Source organism: Nyctereutes procyonoides, unplaced genomic scaffold (assembly GCF_905146905.1).
Source record: "Nyctereutes procyonoides isolate TBG_1078 unplaced genomic scaffold, NYPRO_anot_genome, whole genome shotgun sequence".
NCBI classification, from domain to species: Eukaryota; Metazoa; Chordata; class Mammalia; order Carnivora; family Canidae; genus Nyctereutes; species Nyctereutes procyonoides.
In genome coordinates, this window is record NW_026575133.1 from 36479049 (window position 1) to 36504575 (window position 25527).

Sequence of the window (25527 nt, forward strand, 5' to 3'; positions counted from 1 at the left end):
GGAGGTGAAGGGACATGGCCCAAGGTCACGGGGGTGGGGGAGGCAGACGTAGGCTCTTGTTGTGGGTGGGGGGCACCAGCGCTGGAGGAACCGTGGGGTGGGAGAGAAGGAGCCTGGGCGCTGGAGGGAGGCCCCCAGGAAGCGGGCTAGCACCCCGGTGCCGAGGACAAGGCGGGGCCCTGGGGCTGGGAGGCGGGTTCTCTAACTCCAGGGCCCCCTGGGGGGCAGGCGGGGCCTCCTGGGTTCTCGGTGAGGATTCTGACTCCCAGTCGCCCAGCGGAGGAGGGGCCCGTCGGGGCGGAGCTGGAGGCGGGCGTTAGCACACGGGGCTCACCTGGCCACCAGGTGGGTGACAGAGAGGAAAGAGCAGAGAAAACCCAAACCACCCCCGTCGCCTTCCCCGAGACAGCCACCCGGCTGTCTCACTCTCCAAAGCTGAACATCTCGGCTTCCTTCTCCTTCCAGAAGGCGAAGCTCCGGTCGATGTAGCCGCAGATGTCCTCGCTGTTGAAGCTGCGCCTCTGGCCGCCGGACCCGGGCCTCTGCGCGGGGGGCTCGGGGCTGTTGCTGGCGGCGGCGGGAGGCAGGGGCCCCAGGGGCGTCAGGCCCGACTTGCGGCCAGGCTCGGGGTCCCAGGCGGGACCGCGGCTGGAGCCAAAGAAGCGGGCTTTGATGTCTTCGAAGCCGTCGGTCCAGGCGCGGCGGCCGGCGGCCACCTCGTCGGTCACGGCCTTGTGGAAGGCTCGCACGGACTCCCAGCCGTGGGCGCCCAGGTGCTCGAAGACCTCGAAGCAGAGCAGGTGGCGCATCTTGCGCTCCTCGGCCGGCAGGTCGCACTCCAGGAGCTGGAAGTAGCCGAGCATGAAGAGGTCCAGGGTGAGGCTGCCGTAGGGCACGGGCGCCCCGTCCACGTGCGGCAGGAACTGCTCGGGCGACAGGGGCCCGCGGGGCCGCCGGCTCAGGCGCCGCAGCTGCCGGGCCGGCACGTGGGCCATGATGGCCTTCCAGTTGCCCAGCAGGTGCGCGATGATGCTCCGCTGCTGCCACAGGTGGCCGAGCCGGGGGCCCGAGCCGGGCGGCGGGGAGGGGCCCCCGGGGCCCCCGGCCACCTCCTGCGCCTGCGGCCTGGCCCGGCGGGCGTCCAGGGTCCTGCAGGCCGCCGTCCTGAGGGCCGGCGTGTAGGCCGACTTCTTCCAGTGGCTGAGGAAGAGCATGACGATGCGCTCCTTGCGCAGGTTGGCCAGGTCGGGGCTGGGCACGGCCCCCGCCTCGGATGGGGCCTCCTCGCAGCTGATGCCCGAGTCGCTGGCCTCCTCGGCGTCGCCCGGCCCGGGTGCCGCTCCCGTTGGGCCGCCGCTGCCGCTGGGGGCTGGGGCTGAGGGCCAGCAGCCTCTCGGGCAGTGGCCAGGCGGGATTCCTGCCTCACAGGGGCCTGGGTTTGGGGCGCAGGGCGGGCCGGGAGCTGCCTCGAAGTGGCCGCGCAGTGTCTGCACCGACACCCCGCACTCCTGGATCTCGCGCTGTGCTGCGCTCCGGGGGGCGCTGGCGGGGGCCTCCGTGCACGCCTCCTGGGGGGCCCGGCCCGCCGGCTTCTCCTCGCTCTGCAGCAGCCCGTTCATGCCCTTCAGCAGCAGAGACATGCTGCGCACCAGCCGGGCGATGTGGCCGCACCAGAAGGGCAGGGGCTGCTCACCGGGCTGGGCCCCCGAGGCCCCCGGGGGACCCCTGGGCTCGGGCACCAGGGCCGGGGCCTCCTCACCCTCTGGTCCCGGCCCCCGGGGCAGAAGGTGGCTGTTGACTGTGATGTTGACCAGGGGAGCGGGTAGCAGGGCCTGCAGCTCAGCCACCAACCGGCCCAGCTCGCTCTCATACTCCTGGCAGCGGCGCCGCAGCTGGAGGTCAGCGATCTGCTTCTCCAGGTACACCAGGTCGTCCTCCGTGAGCAGCTCCCCGAAGGGGCCCAGGATGGCCTGGTGGGTCTGCGAGTACCGCCAGGCCGCCTGCTCCGTGGGGCCCACGCTCCTGCTGTCACCCTGGGCACAGAGACGTCAGGTCAGAGGGGCTGGGGCCCACGTAGCATCGCCGCAGGGAGAGGGCTCCCGAGGGTGGCCTGGCTGCAGGCGCTCCTGGGGACCCCAGCCCAGCCCCCAAATACCAGCTGGGCCTTGCCTGGACTTACAGTATAAATGAGGAGACTGGCCAGCCTCAGTCCCGAGCCTGGGGCTCAGGGCAGCCACTCGCCCTGTGGGGCCCAGTCCTCTCATCCCCCTAGTCTCATGTCCTCACTGTTCAGTCCAAAGGGTCTGTCTCCTCAGAGCCCTCCCAGGCCCTCCCACCAGGCTCCAGAGCCTTCTGTGGTTGGGGAGCAGCCCCCAAAGAGGGCAGCCTCTACCACTCTGCTCTGGGGTCTCCTCGTGGCTGCCCTGGCTCCAGGATCCAGCCCTGCCCTCCATGTCACGGCCCAGGGGACAGACAGACACAGAGGAACCCTGAGCTGGGCTTCTCTGGGCGGAGGCTCTGTGCCAGCCTGATTACAGCTCGGAGCCCCCTGATACAGCTCAGAGCCTCCTGATTAGAGCTCAGAGCCCCTGATACAGCTCAGAGCCTCCTGATTAGAGCTCAGAGCCCCTGATACAGCTCAGAGCCCCTGATACAGCTCAGAGCACCCAGATACAGCTCAGAGCCCCAGATACAGCTCAGAACTCCCTAATTCATCTCAGAGCCCCTGGATACAGTTTAGACCCCCTGATTACAGCTCAGAGCCCCTGATACAGCTCAGAGCCCCAGATACAGCTCAGAGCCTCAGATACAGCTCAGAGCCCCCTGATTACAGCTCAGAGCCCCCCAATACAGCTCAGAGCCCCAGATACAGCTCAGAGCCTCCTGATTAGAGCTCAGAGCCCCAGATACAGCTCAGAGCCCCAGATACAGCTCAGAGCCCCCGGATACAGCTCAGAGCCCCAGATACAGCTCAGAGCCCCAGATACAGCTCAGAACCCCCTAATTCAGCTCAGAGCCCCCGGATACAGCTTAGACCCCCTGATTACAGCTCAGAGCCCCTGATACAGCTCAGAGCCCCAGATACAGCTCAGAGCCCCTGATACAGCTCAGAGCTCCCTGATATAGCTTAGACCGCCTGATTATAGCTCAGAGCCCCCAGATACAGCTCAGAGCCCTCTAATACAGCTCAGAGCCCCCCGGATACAGCTCAGAGCCCCCTAATACACCTCAGAGCCCCTGATTACACCTCAGAGCCCCCTGATACACCTCAGAGCCCCCTGATTACAGCTCAGAGACCCCAGGTACACCTCAGAGCTCCTGATAGAGCTCAGAGCCCCCTAATACAGATCAGGGCCCCCTAATACACCTCAGAGCCCCCTGATACAGCTCAGAGCCTCCAGATACACCTCAGAGCCCCCTGATACAGCTCAGAGCCCCCAGATACACCTCAGAGCCCCCTGAGGGAGGCCTGGGTCGGCCTGGTGCCGGGCAGTCCTCTGCCCTGATATGTTCTGATCCCTTGGCCCAGCAGGCCCAGGGCCCTGGGCAGAGCCGCAGGGATCCAAAGGCTGGGACCCCACTCCCTCTCACTGGGTCAGCACTGTCCAACTCTCGGGGCTGACAGATGTCGCATAGCCATCAGTCCCCTGCGGCTACAGAAATGGAATGTGGCGGCGACTGAGGAGCGGGAGCCTGACTTTTATTTCATTTTAATTAATTGAAATGGCCACAGGTGGCTGGCATGCGTGGTGGGACAGGGCCGCTCTAGACCAAGGGTTGTAGAACACACATCATTCAGACGGAATCCCACCCTCTAGGTCCCACGACAGCTATAGGGGGACCTGCTACCACTCAAGTCAAATCACAGCTTCTCTGTTCAGATTCCCAAAGGCTCCCTAGCGGCCTGATGGGGAGCAGTCCTGTAATACCCGCCTGGTCTCTCTCTGACCTCACCTCTGCCCATCGTACCCCGCTCACTCTGCTCCGAGGCACCAGCCTTCTCTGGTCCTCCCTCCGGCGGCCTATTCACGCCTCAGGACCTTTGCACTTGTTCTCTCTGATTGGAATCACTGGCCCCAGGTTCTCACAGGGTCCTCTCTCATTTCTTCCTAGCCTCTGCTCAAGGTCACCTCCCCAGAGAGGCTGCCCCTGAGCACCCACAAGGAACACCTCCTCCTCTTTGTGGGGCTCTGCTTCTCTCCATGAGTCCTGGAATCACCTGCCCCGCCCCCAAGCACCCAGTGCGGCTGCTCAATCGCCCTGTCTCTCCTGCTGGAATATACGGGCCGGGCCGGGAGGGCTGGGCCGGTCCCCTTCGCTGTCTGGAACAGGGCCTGGCCCAAGGTAGAGGGGGGATGAAAAGCGTTAGACAAAAGGACACGTGGCCGTAACACCTGCGCAGGTGAAGAGGCTCCCAGCTCCCTGATCGGGTGCAGCTTCACCGTCCACCAGAGGAGGAAGCTGGGGCTGCAGAGAGGCACGCAGTGGGCCGCCTGGGTCTCCCCACCTTCCACCTCTACCTGCCCGGACAAAGCCTCCTGCCCGCTGCCACTCTACCCAGGGCCTCGCCCCGCCCCGCCCCCTCGCGCGCGCCCCGCCCCTCTCACCCCGCCCTTCGGCCGCCGGCCCCGCCCCCATTCCCTCCGGCCCCGCCCCTCTTCCCCCCACTAGCCCCGCCCCTCCCCTCCCACAAGCCCCTCCCCGGCCCCGCCCCTCTCGCGCGCCCCGCCCCTCTTCCTCCCTTCCCACTAGCCCCGCCCCCTCTCCCGCCGGCCCCGCCCCTCCCTCCCACAAGCCCCGCCCCCGCCCCATTCCCCCTCCCCGGCCCCGCCCCCTCTCCCGCCCCGTCCGGCCCCAGCGGGCCCCACCTGGGCCTGGGGGGCGGGGTCTGCGCCCAGGCGCGCCTGCAACTTCCGCACCATCACCTGCCGCTTCCACTCGGGGATGGGCCTCCCGCGCTCGTCCCGCGTGGGCACCAGCCCGTCGAGGTCGCCCGAGGGCAGCCTGTGCAGCTGCAGCGCCGCCAGGCAGTCTGGGGCGTCCCCCGCCGCCATGTCCTCGCCCTGTGCAGACTAGAGCTGGTCACTCAGAGCCCCCAGGGGACCCCCCACCCCCGGCCGGTGCAGAGGGCCACACGGGGTGAGCAAGGCCCAGGGAGGAGGGCGTAGCGGTGAGAGGCCCCAGCCTGGTATGCGTCTGCCTCTGAAGGCCAGGATTCCCCGTGTGGGCTGTGGGATCCAGGTATGTGCGCGGGGGGATCGCTGGCTCAGAGATGCACCCGGGGATTCCTCCCCTTATGTACGTGGCAGAGAGAGAGGAGGTTGCCATGTGGACGGGCAAACTCGTTTGGGGTACAGTTACACAGACAAAGTCTCGTGGCCAATTCTGAACTGCAGGACTTGTCAGAGCCTTTAACGTGTGCGCTGTAACTCTCCAAGAGAGGCAGCACTTTGCAGCACTTCCCAGACTTGCACAGAACATCTCAGGGACTGAGAGTTCCTGGGACCCATTCAAGGAAATGATGGCTTGGATTTATAATGGCCTCATGCCCAGAAAGAAAAGGAGAAAGGGGTGCTGGCCTCCTCCAGTGGATCCTGGTCTGGGTGGGAGCCCCTCGGGACGAGGGAGGTAGACTCCAGGCCCCCCGCCCCCCGGACATCTGCATCTCTGCCCCAGAGGTGACTTGGCCTGGACCCCACAGGACTCTGTTGGGAGGCCAGTGGGGCTTTGAGGGTTGGCTGGGGAGACGGGGAGACAGGGATGTGGAGGTGGGGGCGTACCGTGGGGACGGCCACGGTGCTGGTGCTGACCCGTGGGGATGCTGCTCCGACCGTCTGCTCCCTTGGAAGAGGCTGGTCAGGCTGGCCAGGCCAGGGGCTGGGAGTCACTACTGCTGAGGGAAGGGCAGTCGAGTCACAGGGCTTCCCCAGGAAAGCAGGGGAAGGGGTAGAAAACGCTGGACCTGGGGCAGCACTGGGCTTCCAGAAGGGCCCCTAGGCTTGGAGCGAAGACCCAGCCAGTCCCCCAGAAAGTGCCCGGGGCCCCGGGCAGACTTACTCATCGCTGGGTGTCCCTGGGCACCTGTGGAGCTCCCCGGGCCTGGCCAGTTAGAGAGCCTGCATTTACCCTCCAGCCCACCCTGCACCCTGTCCCTGGAGGGTGGTGGGAAGGATTAGGGTCCGGGGGTCTAGGGACCTAATGCAGCCCCACTGGCAAAAGATCAGAGCTCTCCTCTTCCTGCCCCTCCCCCAACTGCCAACATGCACAGCGGGGCCACACCGCAGTGGAGAAACACGTCCTGCGTGTCACACACACACAGTACCCCTCGGAGTCTAACCACACCCCAGGCCATGAAGAGGCTCTAACCCTCCCGGATATGGTGGCCGCTGATGTTTCCTATGGTTTTCCATTTCATTTTGCTAAAAATGGTCCGGATTCCCTAAGAGCCAGTGACTTGCTTGCCTCTGCTGGCCCATGGGTGCTCCAGCTGCTGGGGGCCCCAGGGACCTGACCTTCGAGATTTACCTCTGGACAAGCCCAAGCCCAGAGAGGGGATGAGCGCCCCGCAGGACAGCCAGGCCCTGGGGGCTCAGGGCTCAGAGAGGGACCCCGCAGGGCGGAGCAGGGGGCCATTTAATTGCAATTACAAGTGTCCATCATGGAAAATGTGGATCCTCACTCTAAAGAAGGAACCGAGGCAATGAAGGAAATCTGGGAGCACCTGGGGCTGCGTGATGGAGGATGCCTCCGGCCCTGCCCTGTCTTGCGTGCCGGGCTCCTGGAGTCAGCTGCTCCCCCGGCCCACCCCCTGGAGGGACCTCAGACGTGAGGCCGGCAGCGCCCACTCCTGGCACCCATGGTCCAGGCCGGTCTTCCCTGGAGATGTGTACTCACAGGTGGGGCTCCGGAGCCCTGAGCCCCTTGTCCTGTCCTCTGGGGAGTCCCTCGCGGCTGACAGCGGAGGAGGGGGGAAGGGCGGCGGCGGCGGTGTCATCAGGAGCCGCACCTGGGGGCAGACAGAGCCGGTCAGCAGGGGGCCCAGGTGGGCCTCGGGCAGCGGCATTACTGGCAGGTGGTGGGGGGCCTTGAGTCCTGGCCGGTCTCCCGGGTGGGGGCAGAGACTGTATCTTGGAACAGAGCTTGGAGAGGGGTAAGTGTGAGGAGGGAGGACGGTGCTCTCCCTCTGTCCGCCTGTGTCTCTGCACCCCCTCCGTGCAGTGACCAGGGCCCTCACACACCCCCTGAGTGTGCGATCCATCACTCACTGTGCTGCCAGCACCACGGCCAGGTGACCCCCGTGTAAAGGCCTCGCTCACAGCCTTTCTCTGGAAGCAGCTTAACCCGGCAGCTCCAGGTCTGGGTGAGGGCCGGGCGTCCAGCTTGTGCTCACCTCTCTCTGGTCTTATGAGACATGGGTGCACACACACATGCACATGCACACATGCTCGTATACACACACAACACACGTGCACATGTGTGCAACACACATGCGTGCACTGCACACACCCATACACGCTCACACAAATAAACACTCGTGCACGTGCACACCCTTCCTCACTGTCCCCGACTTCTGTGCTGAGACCAACCGCCTGGGGAACGGCCCCCTCTGACAGAGCAGAGGTCCGGCCGACGGGCATGGGGAGCATGGTGAGACACCTGGAACCCCAAGCAGGGACCCCCAAGCAGGGGCCGTGTGGCTATGGCCACACCTCAGAGCGGTGGTGCTGCGCCCAGGACCATCGTTCAGCGTCCAGGCCGCTCCCTCCCCGAGGCCACTTGGAAACAGAGATCACCAAGATCACCCCCCGGCACTGCAGGGGCTCCCAAAACTCACCCCTTCACGCTGCCCCATGTCAGGGCAAGGCACAGACCTGACTTTGGCCACCACCCCCCGGCCTCTGGGCACCGACTGGTCGCAGCCAGAAGGAGCCCTTGACCTGGGCGTCCTCCCCAGCTCAGCTCCGAGAGCCTCGCAAGACGTCGGGTCAGGCTGCTGTGACACCGCGGGGGTTGTCAGCAGCGGGACTGTGCCCCCTCCCGCCGCAGCCTGTCCCTCCTTAGGGAGCAGGGATTCTCCAGGCGGACACCCAGCCAGGCTCGTCACTTTTTGGTTTAAAGCTGAAAGCTGAAATCCAGCCAACCCATCTCCTGGCGGGTAGACTCGCGGGGTCCTGGCCGCGCCACCGTCACTCTGATGTCCTCCGACATGTGGCTGCTCCGGCCTGCACCCCCAGCTCGTAGGGCCACGTCTGCGCCGGTGCTGGGAGCCCGGAGCCGAGGGCGGTGGGCCTGTCTGCGTCGGGAGCCTGGGGCCCGTGCTGCTGCGCAGGGTGCTGCTCCGCTGCGTCCGTCGGAAACCCTCCATCGTTTCTGAACAAGAAGCCCGCGTGCTCCTGCCCTGGCCCTTGGCGTGCAGGGCCCGACCTGCTGGGGCAAGCCCCTTGGCCTCTCTGAGTGTCCCTCGTTCTGTCCCACCTCCCGGCAAGGAGGACAGAGCTTAGGTGGCCACCCCAACTCGGGGGTGCCCTCAGGAGGACCCCTGACCTGCACCCACTGCCTCAGCCCCTCCCTTTGTCTCCCAACCGGGACCCTCCGCCCACTGTGGCCCCTGGGCAGGAGCACCGCCTGACACCCCATCGGCCTGGCCACCACGCACCTCACGGCCCAGTCCTTCCAGGAGTCCGTGTTGGGAGCCCAGGAGCCCCGGCGCCCTGTGGCCGGGGGGACCCAAAGAGGCAGGGCTGCAGTCACCCGGGCTGTCGGGGCTTGTCCCAGCTGCCGCCGCTGGGAATGGGAGGTGTCGCATTAATATTTGAAGGCCGGGTATCAGGTGGCCCGGCGGGCTTGGGGCTGGGTGCGGGATCCCTTACCGTGGCACCTTAACCCTCCACAGTGCAGGGGCCAGGTGAGCAGACCCTCTGGGGATGTGGGCGAGACCTGAGACCCCTGGGTCATGGGAGAGGGAGGGACTGGCAGAGGTGCGTCCCCCACGGCGTAGCCCCTGGGACACAGACGGAGAGACCAGGGCTCCAGAGGGCAGCAGGGTTCTTCAAGACCCCAAAGCTGGGAAGTGGTATTGTTGGGTCAGAATCTTACTTGAGACCCCAGTCCTTGCTCCGGGAGCCCCTCGAGTCACTGCTCCTTCGGTCCAGGGGCATCAGCAGTAGAGGGGGGCAGATGGCTGGGCCTCTGGGGCAGGGGGGGCCTGGCACTGGTGGGGGTTCTCGCACTCCTACCAAGGACGCGAAGCCCCGGCTGCTCTTTACATGTCCGTCAGGGCTGCATCTGGAGGGAGGGACCCCGAGGGCCCTCACTGGCCACTAACCGACGCGGGTGCCCCAGCTCAGTGGTCCTCAGCTGTGACACGGACCTCCCATGAGCGCGGCAGCCACCTGGACCCAAATTGCATGACGCTGGGACCCGACGGGGGGGAGACCCAAGAGGCAGGAAGTTGGTTTGGGGCCCAGGGGGATGGACTCGCCCCTGCAGCCTGGGGGACCTCAGGCCACTCTCTTGCTCCACACCCTCTCGGGGTAGTCACCCGCTGGGCCTCAGTTTCCCCACCTGTAAGGAAGAGGAAAATCATGGAGGCTCCCTGGCAGGGCTGGGCACTGGTGGGGCTCAGACCTCACGGGCTCCTTGGCGTGGTGCTCACCTGGGATCCTAACCGGGCCCTGTCTGCCGTGTCCCACATCCTGACCCTCGCCACGTTGCAAGGAGCTGAAGGAGCTCAGGTGTTGGGCTCCGACCACTGTCCAGACGGCTCGGTGTGTGCTGCCCCCCAAATCGGGCAATTGCCCCGAGGTGGGCGGTGAGCTGGGCCCCGGCTGGCGCCCTTCCTGTGGCCCGCCGCCTCCTTTCCTGTGTTTTTGGTGAGATTTGAGCAACGCCGGGCCCGCCATGCATTATACATCGAGGACAGCTTGGTGAGCCGGGTTACAGGCTTGTAACGCCACCCGGGCTGAGAAAATCATGACCCACAGATGGGCGCCGGGCGCCGGTCCCCACTGCTGAGATTCGGTTACTGGCCCCGCAGCCGGCCCCGCCCCTCTGGAGAGGAGGCTGCCCAGGGGAGTCCCTTGCCCTCTCGGGGCCTTGCTTCCCCAGCTAAGATGAAAGGGTCCCAGAGCCCTTCTGGACCAAGGGGAGGGAATGAGCACCCGATGGGTGCCTGATGAGCATCTCCTGCCACAAGACTCTTCAATCCTGTTTCACAGATGAGAAACTGAGGCTCGGAGACGCTCCGGACCCGCCAGCACTCCCCGGCCCAGAAGAGCCTCTCCTACCCTGGTGGGCGTGCATACAGGCCTCAGGGCAGGCAGGGCAGCCTGGAAGCTGTGGGAGATGCTGGGGGGCTTGGCTCCCCCCGTTTGGAGGGCCGTGCTCGCCATCCAGGGCGGCTGTTCCCAAACGCCACCCCCTGGCCAGGACCTCACTGAAACCCGGCCCTGTGGCCAGGAGCCCAGCCGCCAGGCGCCTGCCCCCCTAGCCCCTGCCCACCCAGGTCAGAGAGGCCAAACCCCTCCTTGTGCAGAGGGGTGCTTGAGGGCCAGGGAGCAGGAAGACGTGGCCAAGGCCAAGGTGGGGCGGTCGAGGCAGGGCCTGGCCTCCCTGAGCCGCGGGCAGGGCCTACCCCGGACAGCAGGTGAACGCAGGTCCTGCAGCCCCACCTGTGACGGGGCACCTCCCACGGGGCAGGTCCCACCACCACGTCTGGCCTCGCTCCCCGGGGACAGGTGTGGGCTGTGGTGTGTGGCTTTCACCACCTCCCCTGAGTGCAGCGTGGGAAGAGGCCGGCACGGCGACCTCTGGATATTGCATTTCCATCAATATTGCATTAAGCGCCCGGCACCCCCCTCCCCAGCCCGGGCACCCACAGCTGACACCCTGCCCTCCCGCAGAGCCAAGCCTGCGTTATGAGGCAGGTGGCGGGGTGGGCGGCGTGGCATGCCAGCCGGTGGTGAGGGCCTGGCATAACCCTGAGTCCCACACAGGCTCCCCAAGCCCCCTGCAGATGCAGCAGGAAGCCTCCAGAGCCCAGGGTGTGTGGACGGGCTGGGCACTGCCGGTCTGCAGGCTGGGGCAGGGGCCATATGGTCAGCCCAGACGGGTTTGGAGAATCCTGAGAGAACAGAATGCTGTCTCAATCCCATGGTGATACTGGGGAGACAGCGAGGACAGCCTGAGATGGGCCGTCAGGACAGCACCCAGCACCCGGCCCCCCAACCAAGCTGAGCGACGTGGCCAGGGGCATTTAGCAGGTGTGCCGGGGCCTGGGGATGGAGGCTGCGCAGCAGAGCAGCGCCCACCCCGCCTCCTGATCTCAGCTTCCAGGTTGGGCCCCGTGACGGCACAGGGGCCTCAAGGGACCCAGGGGGGCCGGGACGTTCCTAGCCTGTGGCCCGTGACGCTCTGCCCGCTACACTGGGAACCCACTGAGTCTCACAAACTCCACAAACCTGAGCCAAAACTATGTGGGTTTCGGGTAATGTAGACAAGAGGCCCTAGCCAGCAGTGGGGTAACGACCGTCCCACGGGCCTAGGACCATGGAGGACTGCAGCTCTGCCTCAGTTGGTCCTGGATGCTCTCGAGGGAAAAAGAGGCACAGCAGCCCCCCAGTGAGATCTGGCAAGGGGCAGGGGTCTCCTCTGTGGACCTCAGTGCTCTCACCTGGAAATGGGGCCATGTGATCCCAGGGACACTTTCCAAAAGGGTGGCAGCTTGGGACTAATTTGTCATAGGAGCTCCCTAGGACTAGATTGAGGACAGGGACAGGTGTGAGGGTCCTGGGGGACTGGCTCCACGCAGACCATACTGCTGACTTCACCCACAAGAACGCCCGTCCACCCACCCACTTGTCTGTGTTCATCCATTTGCTCACACACCCATTTGATCATCTTCATCAAACACATGCTTGTGGTGACCTGTCATGTGCTGGGGGTGGGGCCAGCAGGACAGATGAAATCCTTGTCCTTATGGATGGGGAAGTGGCTTAGCGAGGTATGGAGCCATGAGGGTCACACCAAGATGGGAGCACCAAGACTGGAACCTGCTGCCTTCTGGATGGCTAGGGGGCTGGCCCTGTCTTACTGGGGTCACCTCACTGAAGACTCAGGGCCCTGCTCCCACCCCCGGGCTAGCTTCCATCTGACAGTGTCCCCCACCAGGCGCTCCCGCCAAGGTCCAGCCACAAGCCCAGCCCTAGTCCCGGAACAGCCTGGCCACTGTTCCTGCCATGGCCCATCGCAGCTCCTGCTGCAGCCCCATCATGGCTCTGTCATGACCCTTGTCACAGCCCTTGCCATTGGCCGGTCCCACACTCAGCCAGCTGACTTGAGGCACTGGCTCTGTTCTGGCCCGAGAGCCCTTTCCTAAGAATAGCGTGATGTTCAGTGAGCTTTCTCCATAACCTGGCTGTCAGGGCAGCAGGTGGCCCCGTTGCCCCAGCCTCCGGGGATGGGTGGGGACTATGACGCTTACCGGCCGGACAACCTCCCGCAGGAACTGGGCACAGTCCTGGTGTCCATGGTACTCTGCTAGGTCTGCCGCCGTGTAACCATCTTCATCTCGTAGGGAAGGGTCCACGTGGTGGGAGACCAGCGTCTGGCAGCACTGCAGGGAGGGGCATACCTGTGACCATTGTGCCACCTGCCTATGCCCATGGCATCCAGCAGCTGTGATGGGGGGCAGGTGCCATGCTGTACCTCACAGATGGGAAACTGAGGCCACCAACAGCTAAGGACCTTGCCCAAGGCCCAGCTGGTAAGTAGGTGGTACGGCCAGCATCCTGGCTAGGCAGCCTGATCCTGACCTTGCCTTAGTAGTCTATGCCCTGGGCTCTAAATGCAGAACTGGCTTCTGTTTATATGGCCTGATTACTGCTGGATTTGTGAGCAGGGGGTGGATGATTACAGATGACTGAGATTTAAGTCTTCAAATCTGTGAGGTGGCTGTGCCAGCAGCAAAACATGTGGGCAGATGGACCCCATCAGGGAGTCGAGAAACAAACCCAACAACATAAAAGGACAACATAAAACGTGGACTAAATGTAAAATTCACCTTCCTAAAGCATCAAAGAGGCAACAAGGAAGTGAGGAATGACCAGGCCAAGCTCAGAAGACATGGAAAATCTGGAGGGATAAACCCACCGCTCAGAAGTGTTTCTGTCCTAAGAGAAGGCCGATGCAGGAGAAATCGCTATATCCTCAGCGGTTCTTTTGACAGCCTCATGGGACTAGGGAGACCAGAAAAGCTCAGGGTCCTCCAAAGGTGGGCTCTGATTTATCACCTAGCACTGGGGGGCTGAGGGCTCTACCCTCAGAGTAAAGGTAAACCAGAAGCCATCCAACCTTCTGCTTCCTTTCATTCACTCGGGGGCCCAAGGAACCTTGACCCTGGAATGTGGACTGAGAAGGTCCCATTCTCACAGTTCCCATGTGTACCTGACAATCAGAAGCAACTAAGATATCATCCAGGACCTCACAAGACTCCTAAAAGTTGTTTATCAAATACAAGTTCCAGCATATGGTCAGATGAAGCCAGAAGCACAAAGAAAGAAGATACCAGAAAAAGAACCAGAAGACCCAACCCACAAGGAAATAGACCCACAGACCCAAGCACTAACAGATAGAACACAACTGTGCTTACTGCTTTCAAGGCAAAAAAGTCAGCTTGAAAATTTAGTCATGGAATTATACACTCTGAAAAGTGGCACGGTAGATTTGAAAAATGACTATTAGTATAGGTCAGGAACATATGAATAACAACCAAGTTAAAAATCGAAGCTGTAGGATGAGTGAACAGAAAATGGGTCAGAGGCAGCAAACTAGGTGCAGCATGGACCAAAATAAATAAATAAATAAAAAGCAGAAAAGCAGAAACACCCGTTGACACAGGACAGTCTGAAATACATATAATAGTAACCCCAGAAAGAGAGGAGAAACAGAATGGGTGCAGGATTCACATATGAAGGGCTACTGGCTGGGAATTTTTCAATACTTATGGGAGCACTAAAGCACAAGTTCACGATGCTCAAGCAATCCCTTGTGGGAGAAATAAAAAACAATCCACTTCAGGTCATATCCATAGTGAAATTGCAGAAAACCAAAGTGAAAAACCTTAGAATTGACAAGAGAAAAAATGATTCTCCTCAAAACAGTGGCCCCTCTCAGCTGACTTCTTCGTAGAAGCCACAAGGTGATGAATGAATGACATTTTCCCCAGCACTAAAGGATAATAAGTGGAAATTTCCAAGCAGCAATTTTATACCCAGCAAGAATATCCTTCAATACTGATAATGAGATAAAGGTGCTTCCGGGCAAACAAAAGGAAACAAAGAATTTGCCAGCAACACACCCACACTGAGGAAAGAGCTGAGGCATTGGCTTCAGACTGAGGGCAAGCGATTCCATATGGAAGGCCAGAGATGCCAGGAGGAATGAAGATGACAAAGTGGTAAATTTGCAGATACGTTTAAATAAGCCTTTATTTCTTGACTGAATGGAACACAACCATGTCAGATGTTTTTTTTTTTTAACTGCAGAAATAAAACACATTAAATATGGTGAACCCATCCCCTTTACAGCCTCATCCCCACCCTGCAAGCTTTCCTGCTCCCTTTCTTGCCACTGGTCTCTACGCTGTACCTTGCAAAGCTCAAGTCCATCACACAGAGAGCTGGGGGCTGCTGGAGACCACCCCGCTCACACCCTGGAGAAGGTTTGTCCAAGAGATGGGGAAGCGAGCCCTTCCCATGCACCTCACTGCACTAGGCATCATTCTGGAGTGACACAAGGACCACTCATTCAGTCCCAATGTCCCCCTGTGAGGTTTATTACTGTGCCTTCATTACACAAGAGGAAATGAGGCACGGAGAAGGACAGGAAGCCTCCTCAAGATCATGCTGCTAGGAAGTGGGGCCTCCTGGATTCAGAGCAATGGCTGTAAGAGCCTATGATCTTCACTGGCACCCTCGACAGAGGAGCATCACAGGACAATGCAGGGCTGGAAGACATCTGGAGGGTAAGTTGGCTCAGGGTCCTCCCTGCCATCAGTCCCAATGCCCTCTTTTTATTAGAAATATTTCCAGACAGCCCATTCACTATTCTAACACAAACTCCATTGATAATGAAATTTGCCTGTCCAAGCAATTTTTAAATACTTACTATTATACTCAAATATAAAGGAGAAAAGAAAAATAATTTATAATTTAAAAAGCATGCATTTTACTATGTGAGTATTTGGGCATGGCTGTGCCAAGACAATCCAGGCACTCAAGTGGACAAAATGGATTACTGAGTGTCCTGCTGAGGCTTCTGGTTATTTCCCCCTTCATTCACTGCCTTAGAGCCAACTACTCTGCAAGTTGCCCCAAAATGTTCATATTACAAATGACTCTTGTCCAGAGAAAGGTTCAACACAAAATGTGTGCAGTGGAGTGCAGTCAGCTGTGTCCCTGTCAATACTGACTGGTTTTGCATCTATTTGTGAATTCACTTCATTATTCCTTACCTGTGAAATGTTCGTTTGTTTACTCCTGGTTATATGACTTACTTGCTTTCTTCTTAATGAGTTAAATAAAAAATCTTTGACACAGGCTCATTTTATAGTTAAATGATCATCATGGTTACAAGCACTTTGAAAAAGCATCCTCTAGTGTACTGTCTGTAGAATCACTGCAAATCTGAGAGTTATGCAGGAGACTGGTGATGCCACTGGTGATGCCATTTTGCCACACAGTGAGTGATGGTTCATGGTAAAATGCTAAATAAAACAAAATGCCATCTGAAATGCCTGGGTGGCTTAGTGGTTGAGTGATTGACTTTGCCTCAGTTCATGACCCCGGGGTCCTGGGATCGAGCCCCACATCAGGCTTCCTGCATGGAGCCTGCTTCTCCCTCTGCCTGTGTCTCTGTGTCTCTCTCTGTCTCTCATGAATAAATAAGTAAAACCTTAAGAAAATAAAAAACAAAGTACGATCTTCCCTCAACATATACAGCATGACCATTCTTGGTAAAGTCTTATGACACTATGACAAATATTAAGGTGTGTGTATATAATAATTAAATTTAGGTCCAAAAATTAGATAATCATGTACACTTGAGTTGGGTTCAAAGCTCGGGTCTTTATAAACAGGTTTTCCACCTACGTGCATGTCTGATCCACTGGGAAGTTGTGTGGGGCATGGGACTCTTCTGTCATTTGCAGGACCGCCTGGGGAATAGCAGGTTCCCTGGTGTCCCCTCCACGACATGTACTCCTCAATTACTGTAACAACCAAAAAACAGCCCTGAAATTTCCAACACCCACTGCACAGGGTACTGCCCTGAGAGCCAAATATACTCTTGTGGTTCTTGAATCCTTGGTCATGTCCTGAGCAAGTGCTCCATAACTGTGTCGGATGGGTGAGTATCTGAATGGAGAAGAGTGAACAGACATCAGAGGCTCTGATGAATAAACCAGCACTCACCTGCACCTGTCATAGGAGCAGAAAGTCAACTGAGGCAGTCATACTCCAAATGCCTCTAGGAACTCCTACAACACTCAGTGGTAAGTTTGCTTCTTGAATTAGCGGCAACGTTAAGTTAGGTAGAGAACCACTGATGAGTTAAAACCACTTATCGGAACCCTGAGAGAACCTTATTTACACTTGTCTCCCATCGTTTCCTCTTCCACTTCATCTTCAGAGCCCCAGACCACACCCCATCTTACGGCAACTTCCTCCAGTATGCCCTCCTCCAAACAGCCCTCCTCTCGAGATCTCACAGCAGCCTCCTGATGCAGCATTAAAACGAATTCCATGCTGTCACCAGTGACCCCTCACTGCCAGCCCTAGCTCCTGCTCTCTGCTCTGCTCTAGAGTCTGACCATGTCTAGCTCTCTTTCTCTGAACAGAAACCCCACTCCTTCCCATGTTCAAATCACCACTGTAAGAACCATCATCTCTATGAATTCTTTCTAGATTAGCTCAGCTAATGCTATTCACACAGATACTTCTTGAAGTTGTACATCCCAATCACTTGGGGAGCAGTAAAGAGTCCTGATACCTGGGGGCTCCACCCAGGGTCAATCAAACCAGGATCTCTGGGCCAGTGGAACCTGGGTGTTGGGTTCTTTTCAACCTGTCCTGCAGATTCCCCGCATCCAGACACCTTTAAGAACCACTGCACTAGCATCATGCACCGCATCTAAAATCTCAAACAAAATGTTAGCAAACTAAATACAGCAATATATAAGAAGTAACATTTCATGATCAGGTTGGGTTTACTCCAGGAATGCAAGTTTGGTTCAACATTTTTAAAAGTAATCAGAGTAGAAAGAAAGGTCTCGAGGAGATATTTGCACACCCATATTCGTTGCAGCATTGCTTGCGATAGCCAAGAGGTAAAAGCAACTCCAGTGTCCCCTGGTGGATGAATGAATGGAGGCAATGAGGTCCATCCACACAATGGAATATGATTCAGCCTTAAAAAAAGGAAGGAAATCTTGTGCCTCGCTACAACTCAGATGAAACTTGAGGACATGGTGCTGAGTGAAATAAGCCAGTCATAAAAGGAAAAATACTGTCTGATTCCACTCATATGCTGTTCCTAGAGTTGCCAAACTCATTGGGTCGGAAAGTAGAAAGGTGGACGCCAGGGGCTGGAGGAGGGGTGAGCAGGGGGATGTTTAATGGGGCCCGGGTTTCGGTTTTGAGAGATGAGAACCAGGAGCTGTGCTGGACAACAATGTTCACATAATTAGCATCACTGCACTGTACACTTAGGAGGGTAAGGTTTTTGTTTTGTTTTCTAATATTTTATTTATTTATTTGAGAGAGAGAGAGAGAGAGAGAGAGCACAAAAGTGGGAAGGATCAGAGGAAGAAGCAGACTCTCTGCTGAGTGGGGGGTCTGATCCGGGACTCCATCCTGGGATCATGACCTGAGCTGAAGGCAGATGCTTCACCGACTGAGCCATCCAGGTGCCCCAGGAGGGTAGATTTTATGTTACATATTTTTTACCTCAACTAAAAAAGTAATTGGCATAATTCACACCATTCAAAGAATAAAGACTGTGACATAATAAAACAAAAACATGCTAAACAATCATTGCTCCCTTTGGAAGCTGCTAGGACACAAGCTCTTTATTCCAAAATTTTATTCTTAAACATGAAGGGACTCTGTCCCAGCCGAGGAGGCTAAGGAGACCTGAGGACTCGATGTAGTGTGGTATCCTGGAGGGAATTCTGGAGCAGAAAAAAATGATATTAAAAAAAAAATGATATTAGGTAAAAACTAAGGAAATCTGGGGGCGCCTGGCTGGCTTAGTCAGTTAAGCGTCCAACTCAATTTTGGCTCAGGTCTTGGTGTACGAGTCATGAGACTGAGCCCCAAGTTGGGCTCTACACTCAGTGGAGAGGCTGCTTGTCCCTCCCTCTCTGCCCCTCCCCTGTTCATGCTCACTCTTGAGCACATGCCCCCTTCCCCCATAAAATAAATAATAAATATTTAAAAAACGAAGGAAATCTGAATGAAGTATGGACTTTGGTTAGAAATATTGTACCAGGGACACCTGGGTGGTTCAGTGGTTGGGCATCTGCCTTTGGCTCAGGGCATGACCCCGGGGTCCTGGGATCGAGTCCTGCAGGGAGCCTGCTTCTCCCTCTGCCTGTGTCTCTGCCTCTCTCTGTGTCTCATGAATAAATAAATAAATTTTTTTAAAAAAAGAAGAAATACAGTACCAATTTTGGTTCATCAATCGTGACAAATATACCATGGTAATTAAGTTGCTAATGATAGAGGGAAATGCATGCGGGTCTAGGGGGACTCTCTGCCTGGTACTAGTGTCTCAGTGGTTCCACGAATCTAAAATCATCCTAAACTATTCTAAAACAAGAGTTTAAAGTTGTGGAGGATGGGATCCCTGGGTGGCTCAGTGGTTTAGCACCTGCCTTTGGCCCAGGGTGTGACCCCGGGGTCCCGGGATAGAGTCCTGCATTGGCCTCCCCGCAGGGAGCCTGCTTCTCCCTCTGCCTGTGTCTCTGCTTCTCTCTGTGTGTCTCTCATGAATAAACAAATAAAATCTTAAAAAAAAATAAAGTTGCGGGGGAAGCATAATCCTATGTTATGGTCCAGGTTTCCTGGACGAAGTATATTTCTGGAACTGTTGATGGATTAACAGACTCAACAGACAAATCAATAGTGTGTGGCTCCTGTTCAGCCCCCTGGTTATGGTGCGATCAGGGAAGCGGATGCTGGACACAATCAGCCGGCTGGACCTGAGATGACAGCAGGACCTCACTATGAACTGTGTTTAGGTGTGATAATGGCCTCAAACTGTGATAAAAAAACAAAAACATGGGATCCCTGGGTGGCGCAGCGGTTTGGCGCCTGCCTTTGGCCCAGGGCGCGATCCTGGAGACCCGGGATCGAATCCCACATCGGGCTCCCGGTGCATGGAGCCTGCTTCTCCCTCTGCCTGTGTCTCTGCCTCTCTCTCACTGTGTGCCTATCATAAATAAATAAAAAAAAAAAAAAAAAAAAAAAAAGAACTGCTTTAAAAAAACAAAAACAAACAAAAGGAGCCCTTATCTCTTGGAGATGTCTGCTAAAGTGTTTCTAGATAAAACAGTGCTGACATCTCTGGCTTGCTCTTAAATGACACAGCGGCAGAGGGAGTGGTGGCCGAGGGGCATGTAGACCTCGTGCTCTCTGGCTGGGCTGGGGCTCCTCAGGTTCCTCTGGACTCGGGGTCCCTGTCCTAATGTGGCAGGACAAACAGCTGTGCGGCTGCAGGGGCGTGTGCAGACTCACCCTCTCCTCCCAGCCCCGCCTGAGGCTCACCCCGCCCTCCCTCCCGCCGCCCCCCTCCCTGTCTAGGTAGGGGTGGGAAGTGGGGAGTCCGGGGGGGGGGGGGGGCAGGGAGCGAGCCTGCAGGGCTGAGTGGTGTCTGAAGGAGGAGAGAGGGAGGGTGGCTGGGGTGGAGGGTGGGGAGGATGGAGAGCCAGAGAGGGACCATTCTCATCAGTGCTGTTGTGAGCCTGATGGGGCTCCTTTGCCTTCTTCAAAAGGAGCAAGTGCCTTCCCGGACTCTCCTGCTGCGCTTTACCCTATTTGACCCCTGATGCTGGGCCGCCGGGACCCGGGCATGCTCTGGGTTGGACCCCAAGGGCCCTCAGTGGCATCTCAGTAAAACCCTCCCTCGTGACGAGCCCTGCCTGGCACGTGGCTCAGGGCTGCAGCAGGCTGCGCCCCGGGGGCCGGGGAGGTGGGAGACGGTGCCCCGTGGGTGCGCAGGCCGAGGAGCCCCGCCCTCTGCTCTCCATCTGGCCTTGCCTTTGTGTGAGGTCAGTGCGCGAGGGGGCCGGGGGCCGGTGGCTGCATCTACCTCCCTTCAGTGTCGGACCTCACATATTCAAACGTCACCCCTGCCAAGTCCGGTTCCTAAGGGCCTGGGCCACCTGAGTCCCCGGATCCCTGGGTGATGGGAAAGGGCTAGCCGGCCCCCGGCGCGGCCCTGCTCCCGGGCTCTCCGCAGAGCGCAGCGGCCCAGGGCTATCCCGACGCAGGCCGGAGCCTCTGCGCAGGGGAGGGCTGCGCACCAGGCAGGCACGGGTTTGGCTCCCAGGCAGACAGTCTGGTTCCCTCACTTGGCCCATCTGCGGAGGGGGACCCATGACAGCTCTCCCGCAGGGCTGCTGAGCGGGTTGGATGTTTTCCCAGGAAGCGCGGACATGGGGAGCCCTCAGGCCTGCCAGCTCCGGGGGCTCCAGGGCCCCTGCGCAGCCCCCCACCTCGCCCGCCTTACCTCCACGTGCCCGTTCTCTGCTGCATCGTGCAGGGGGGTCCCACCCCAGGAGTCCGTCACGACCGGTGCGCCCATCAGCAGGAGCCGGTCGAGGATGGGTGTGTGGCCGCCTCGAGCCGCGAAGTGGAGGGCTGTGGCCCCCTCGTCATCCTGAGCCGTCAGGCCAATGTCGGTGAAGGTGACCTGGGGGACGTGGGGGAGGACCACCGGCTGAGGCGCTGACCGCTCCTGGGCCTCCTGGGCGGGGCACATGGCAAGGAGGGGGCCTGGCACAGAAGTGGGAGGCGCCCCCCACCCTGGGCCAGCCTGTGTCCTGGTCTTGGGGCTTCCTTCCAGAAAGAGGCCCGAAGGAGCCTTCCATGGGTCCAGGAGGGAAGAGAGCGGGGACTGGCCGGGGGCTCTGAGCAGTGCCGCAGGAGCGAGTGGCCGAAAGGTCAGGGCCAGGAGCAGGTGCCCGGTGCCCGGTGCCCCGTGTGGCTTCCGAGCAAGCACCAGGAAACCCAGCGGGAGTCCTGGGGGCAGGCTCCCCAGATCCCCGGGGGCGCTGCTGCGCATCCCCGCTGTGCTGCGGGGCCACTGCCAGTCAAACCTGCAGCCCCAGGCTGAGCCGGCACACACGGGTGCTCAGAGTGACAGCCAGGCACATCCCGCCCCCCACGGCCCCGTGGGTCCCCAGGTTCCCTGGGACTGAGCCCAGAGAGGCAGAGCCCCACCCCAGCCAGGCCCTGCTTGCTCGGAGGCAGCTCTGGGGCTGAGGAAGGAGCAGCTCCCAGCCTTCCTGGAGCCTCCTGCCCCCCCGACACCCCCACGTACCAGCCAGACGACAAGTGAGTAGTGGCCGCGGGCGGCGGCAGCGTGCAGCACACTCACACCATCGAGGGCACGCAGGTGCACGTCGGCACTGCAGTCCTTCACCAGGAACTGGGCCAGATGCAGGTGTCCCTCCTGGCAGGCCAGGTAGAGCGGGGAGGCCCCATTGCATGTCTGCCGGTTCACGCCGCTGTCAGGGAAGGTGAGATTCAGGGGGTGTTCGGTGGGGGGGTTGCAGGAGGCAGAGGCTGCTCTAACCAAAGGCCAAGGGGAGGGGAGTCCGAGCACTTGGCCGGCCTATTTGTGCTCAGCCCCCCTCACTGGCTGAGGGGCCTCTGGCTGGTCGCCTGTAGGGTTGTACAGGGTGTGCACTGCCCAAGGGCACCAGCAGCACTTCCTCCTGGATTCCAGCTCTGCACACGCTCATCAAGCCCTTCGGCAATTCACGGAGCTGGGGCTTGCTAGGAGGTGAACAGCCCAGCGGGGCTTGCGGCAGGCGGGTCATCGAACCTCCAGAGCCCAGGCCTGCTCTGCATACGGGGGCACCGCGAGCAGGACGCTAGCCCTGAGCGCCCAGGCTGGGCATCTGCATTCCAGGCCCTGGCGTGGACGGACTGAGGTCATGGGATTTGCCCACCTGCTCTGCCTCTGAGCTGCCGCAGGGCCGGGTGCGCTCCTGGCCTGCGTGTCCCCCGCCCTGCTGGGTGAAATGCTGCAGGGAGAGACTGTCCCCTACCCAAGGCTGATCCCATCCCTGGGTGGCGCAGACGTCACCTCTGGCTGCCGTGGTCACTGCCAGGGCCTGTGGGCGCTAGGGCAGGACACATCACGTGCACACGGGGCATTCTGATGTGAAGTCTACGGGTTTTAAATGGTGGAAACTACTGTAAAAACTGTAGCGCCCCCGGGAATCTGGGGCCAGGCCTTTCACCAAGGGGGGACGGGAGGACCAGGGACAGAACTGGCCTTGTCGGGCAGCAAGTGTGGGGCAGCCCGAGAGCCAGGCTTCCCGCCAGGCAAGAGGCCCCCCGGGGGAGAAGAGGCAGGCACGGCTGGAGGAAAGGGGGCTCGGGGGAAAGGCCAGGTCCGGCGTGGGGTGGACACTAGGCCCACACCTGGCCAGGAGAGCAGCCCTGGGGACAGGCTGTGGGGAGGCCCCAGGCAGGCTCCCTAGAAGGCCCGTCACTGTGCACTCGGCACCCTTTGTGCAGGCTCAGGACCGGAGGAGAGGCTGCCCCCGCCCAGCCGGGCCCATCCGGACGCTGCCACTCCCTGTGAGCCCCTCCACCCACTCTGGGCAGTGGCACGGGGCCCCCCGACAGTGCAGGGAGGGCACGAGGCGGCAGGACAATCCGGGTGACCTGATGGGGGCCTCTGCTCCTTTCAGGGCACTTGGGGGTGCCCAGCTTCCCAGCCAGGGGAACTGGGGTCCTGCCCAGTCACAGGGAGCTTCCCGGCTCTCATCGCCGCCCCTGGGCGCAGCTAGATGATGGCACCTGGTATGTGCGTCCCCCGCCCTGCTGGGTCTCATCAGCCCTCTGCCCACGCCCTGCCCCCCCCCCGCGAGGCCCCTGCAGGGCCCACCTCGCAGGCCACCAGCCCACCCCCTCTGCCCCACCACCCCACGCCCAGTGCTCCCACGCAGACAGGCGGCTCCACAGCCCCTCACCTGCCGTGGGCGGCGGCCAGGAGCTTCAGGCAGGTCAGGTCCCCGCTGACGGCCGCGTGGTGCAGCGGCAGGGCCCCCTCCAGCGTCTCCAGGGCGGCTGCGTGGCCCTCCCGAAGCAGCCACTGCACCAGCAGGGGGTGCCCGAAGCGGGCGGCCAGGTGCAGCGGGGAGACGCCCGAGTCGTCTTGGTCCTGCGGGGGCAGGTGGCGGTGAGCCTGTGCGGGCCGCCCCCCCATCCCCCTGCCCCCCGCCCCCCCGGAGCCGCCCGCCCAGCCTGCCCTGTGCCCCCACCCCCGCCCCCACAGCTCTGCTCTTCCCCTTGCAGAGGAGCCAGGTGCCTGCTGGAGGGAAGAGGTGGTGGGACACAAGTCCAGGTCTTCTGGGTCCAGAGCCCCGATCCTGCTGCACCCGGGCCCTCCCTCCTGGCAGGCCTGGCCCTCGCCTGTGCTCGGCTCCCACTGGCCCCCCACACGCACGGCAGGCCCTGGGCCCCGCCGTGGGGCCTCTGCCTCCTACCCCGGCTGCGCCCCTACCTGCCTGCCCCCCGGCTGCCCCTCGGGCTGTGGGGAGAGCCGATGGGGCCAGCTGCACACCGAGCTGTGACCATTGAGTCCTCCCTGTCTGGGACCCGGTGCGACTTCTCGGAGGGTAGAAAGGCCACTGCCAAGGTGGTCACTGGGCCCTGGAGGCCCTTCTTCCACCCCCCGCCACCCCCGCGGGGCCGTGCTGTCGCCCACCAAGGCGTCCGGTCGTACGAGCAGGTGCCCACAGCCCACTTGGTTCTCTACGGACCCCGTCCTAGGCCCCCTGGGAGACAGGCCCCGGGGATCCGGCCTGATGGGCACACTGGCACGCCCCCCTCCCCGGGCAAGGCCAGACGCCCCGACGTGGGGGAGGGCGCGGGAGGGCATGTGGCTGCCTGTGACGCACAGAGGAACACGCGGTGGCTTAGGGGGTGGCCTTGGCTTTCATGGGCTTTGTGCTGCTCGGGGCGAGGCAGGCGCGGGGCACAGACACCACCTGTGCCGCGGGGGTTTGCAGAGCGCGTCCCCGAAACACAGCCCAGGGCTGCGGCGCCCCAGGGGCCCAAGGGGCCCCGATTACCCGGCTCACAGCTCCCGCTCTCTCGTCGGTGAGGGCCCCATATGGTCCATGCCCCCGCCGCCCCCGCTCACCTGCAGCCCGCAGCCCCCGTCTCGCACCAGCCAGCACAGCTCGGCCAGCCCGCCGGTGGCAGCGGCGTCGTGCGCCGGGGTGGCCCCGTTGTGGGCTCGCTGGTTGCCGGGCAGCCGGGCCTGCCGCACCAGGAACTTGACGCAGGCCAGGTGGCCGGCCCGGGTGGCGTGGTGCACCAGGCCCGCCCCCAGGGAGTCGACGATGCCTGGGCCCAGGGCACCCGCATCCAGCAGCTGCTTCAGGGTGGCCAGGTCCCCGGCCCGGGCGGCCGTGAGTGCCCGCTGCCCCTCCATCCTCCAGCCCCGCTGCCCGGTGGCTGTCGTGGCGCACGCACGGGCCTGGGCTTCCTGTTTCAGGCGTGGACGCGCCTCCCGGCTCCGGTTACCCGATAAGCGGCGCTCAGGGCAGATGGGAGGCGGCAGGGGGGGGACGGGGCGGGCCCCGGGGACTGGGCCTCGAAGTCCTACCCCAGCCACTCCTGCCGGGCCCAGAGCTGCGGTGGCAGAAGGCCTGGGCCCGGGGGAGGGTCTGCGCTGGGTTCGGGTCAGGGCTGGGCACTGGCTGGCAGGTCTGCCCGTGGCTGGACCGCGCCTCGGCCTGCTTCGGAGCAAGCACCAAGGGACGTGCTGTCTCATCCCAAGAGGGACTGCCCGCATCTGGTGGGTGTTACGGTTACCAGCATCCTTCCATCTGCTTCCTCTTGTCGAGGCAGGAGCCCCGAGGCTGTGCTGGCCCCAGGGGGAGGTCCCCCGAGACTCAGGGGAGGCCCTCCTGGGGGAACTGACCACCACGCGGGCCGGAGCTATGGCTAGGCCTCCACCCCGGGAGCCCAGGGCCCACCTGCCTCCTGGAGACCTATGCTGGGTCCTGGCCCTCAGCTGGCCCAGGCCTTGGAGGCTCCGTAAGCCTCTGGGCGGCAGCCGCTCGGCCGAGCCAGCCATGGGCTCGGGGCCCGAGTGGTGGACGGAAGGCCTCTGAGGCCAGTGAGGGTCTCCAGGTCCTCAAGGCTGCCCCACATCTTTCCCCAGACTGTTCTTTTCAGTAGGGCGGGGCACCCCGGGATCGGCATGGCCTCTGCCTGGAAG

The 25527-nt window shown here is 60.9% G+C and overlaps 1 protein-coding gene across 1 annotated transcript; it reads right to left on the bottom strand.

Annotated features, from left to right (window-relative positions):
- Positions 1-233: 233 nt before the first annotated feature.
- ESPNL (espin like) lies at positions 234-24735 on the bottom strand. Its single transcript, XM_055300309.1, has 9 exons — positions 24442-24735; positions 23267-23457; positions 21601-21787; positions 20788-20970; positions 12482-12613; positions 6895-7006; positions 5781-5890; positions 4869-5063; positions 234-2033 (listed from the first exon to the last, which is right to left on the bottom strand). The coding sequence occupies exons 1-9, from the start codon at positions 24733-24735 to the stop codon at positions 423-425; spliced, it is 3015 nt and encodes a 1004-aa protein (XP_055156284.1). The 3' UTR covers positions 234-422.
- Positions 24736-25527: the final 792 nt, after the last annotated feature.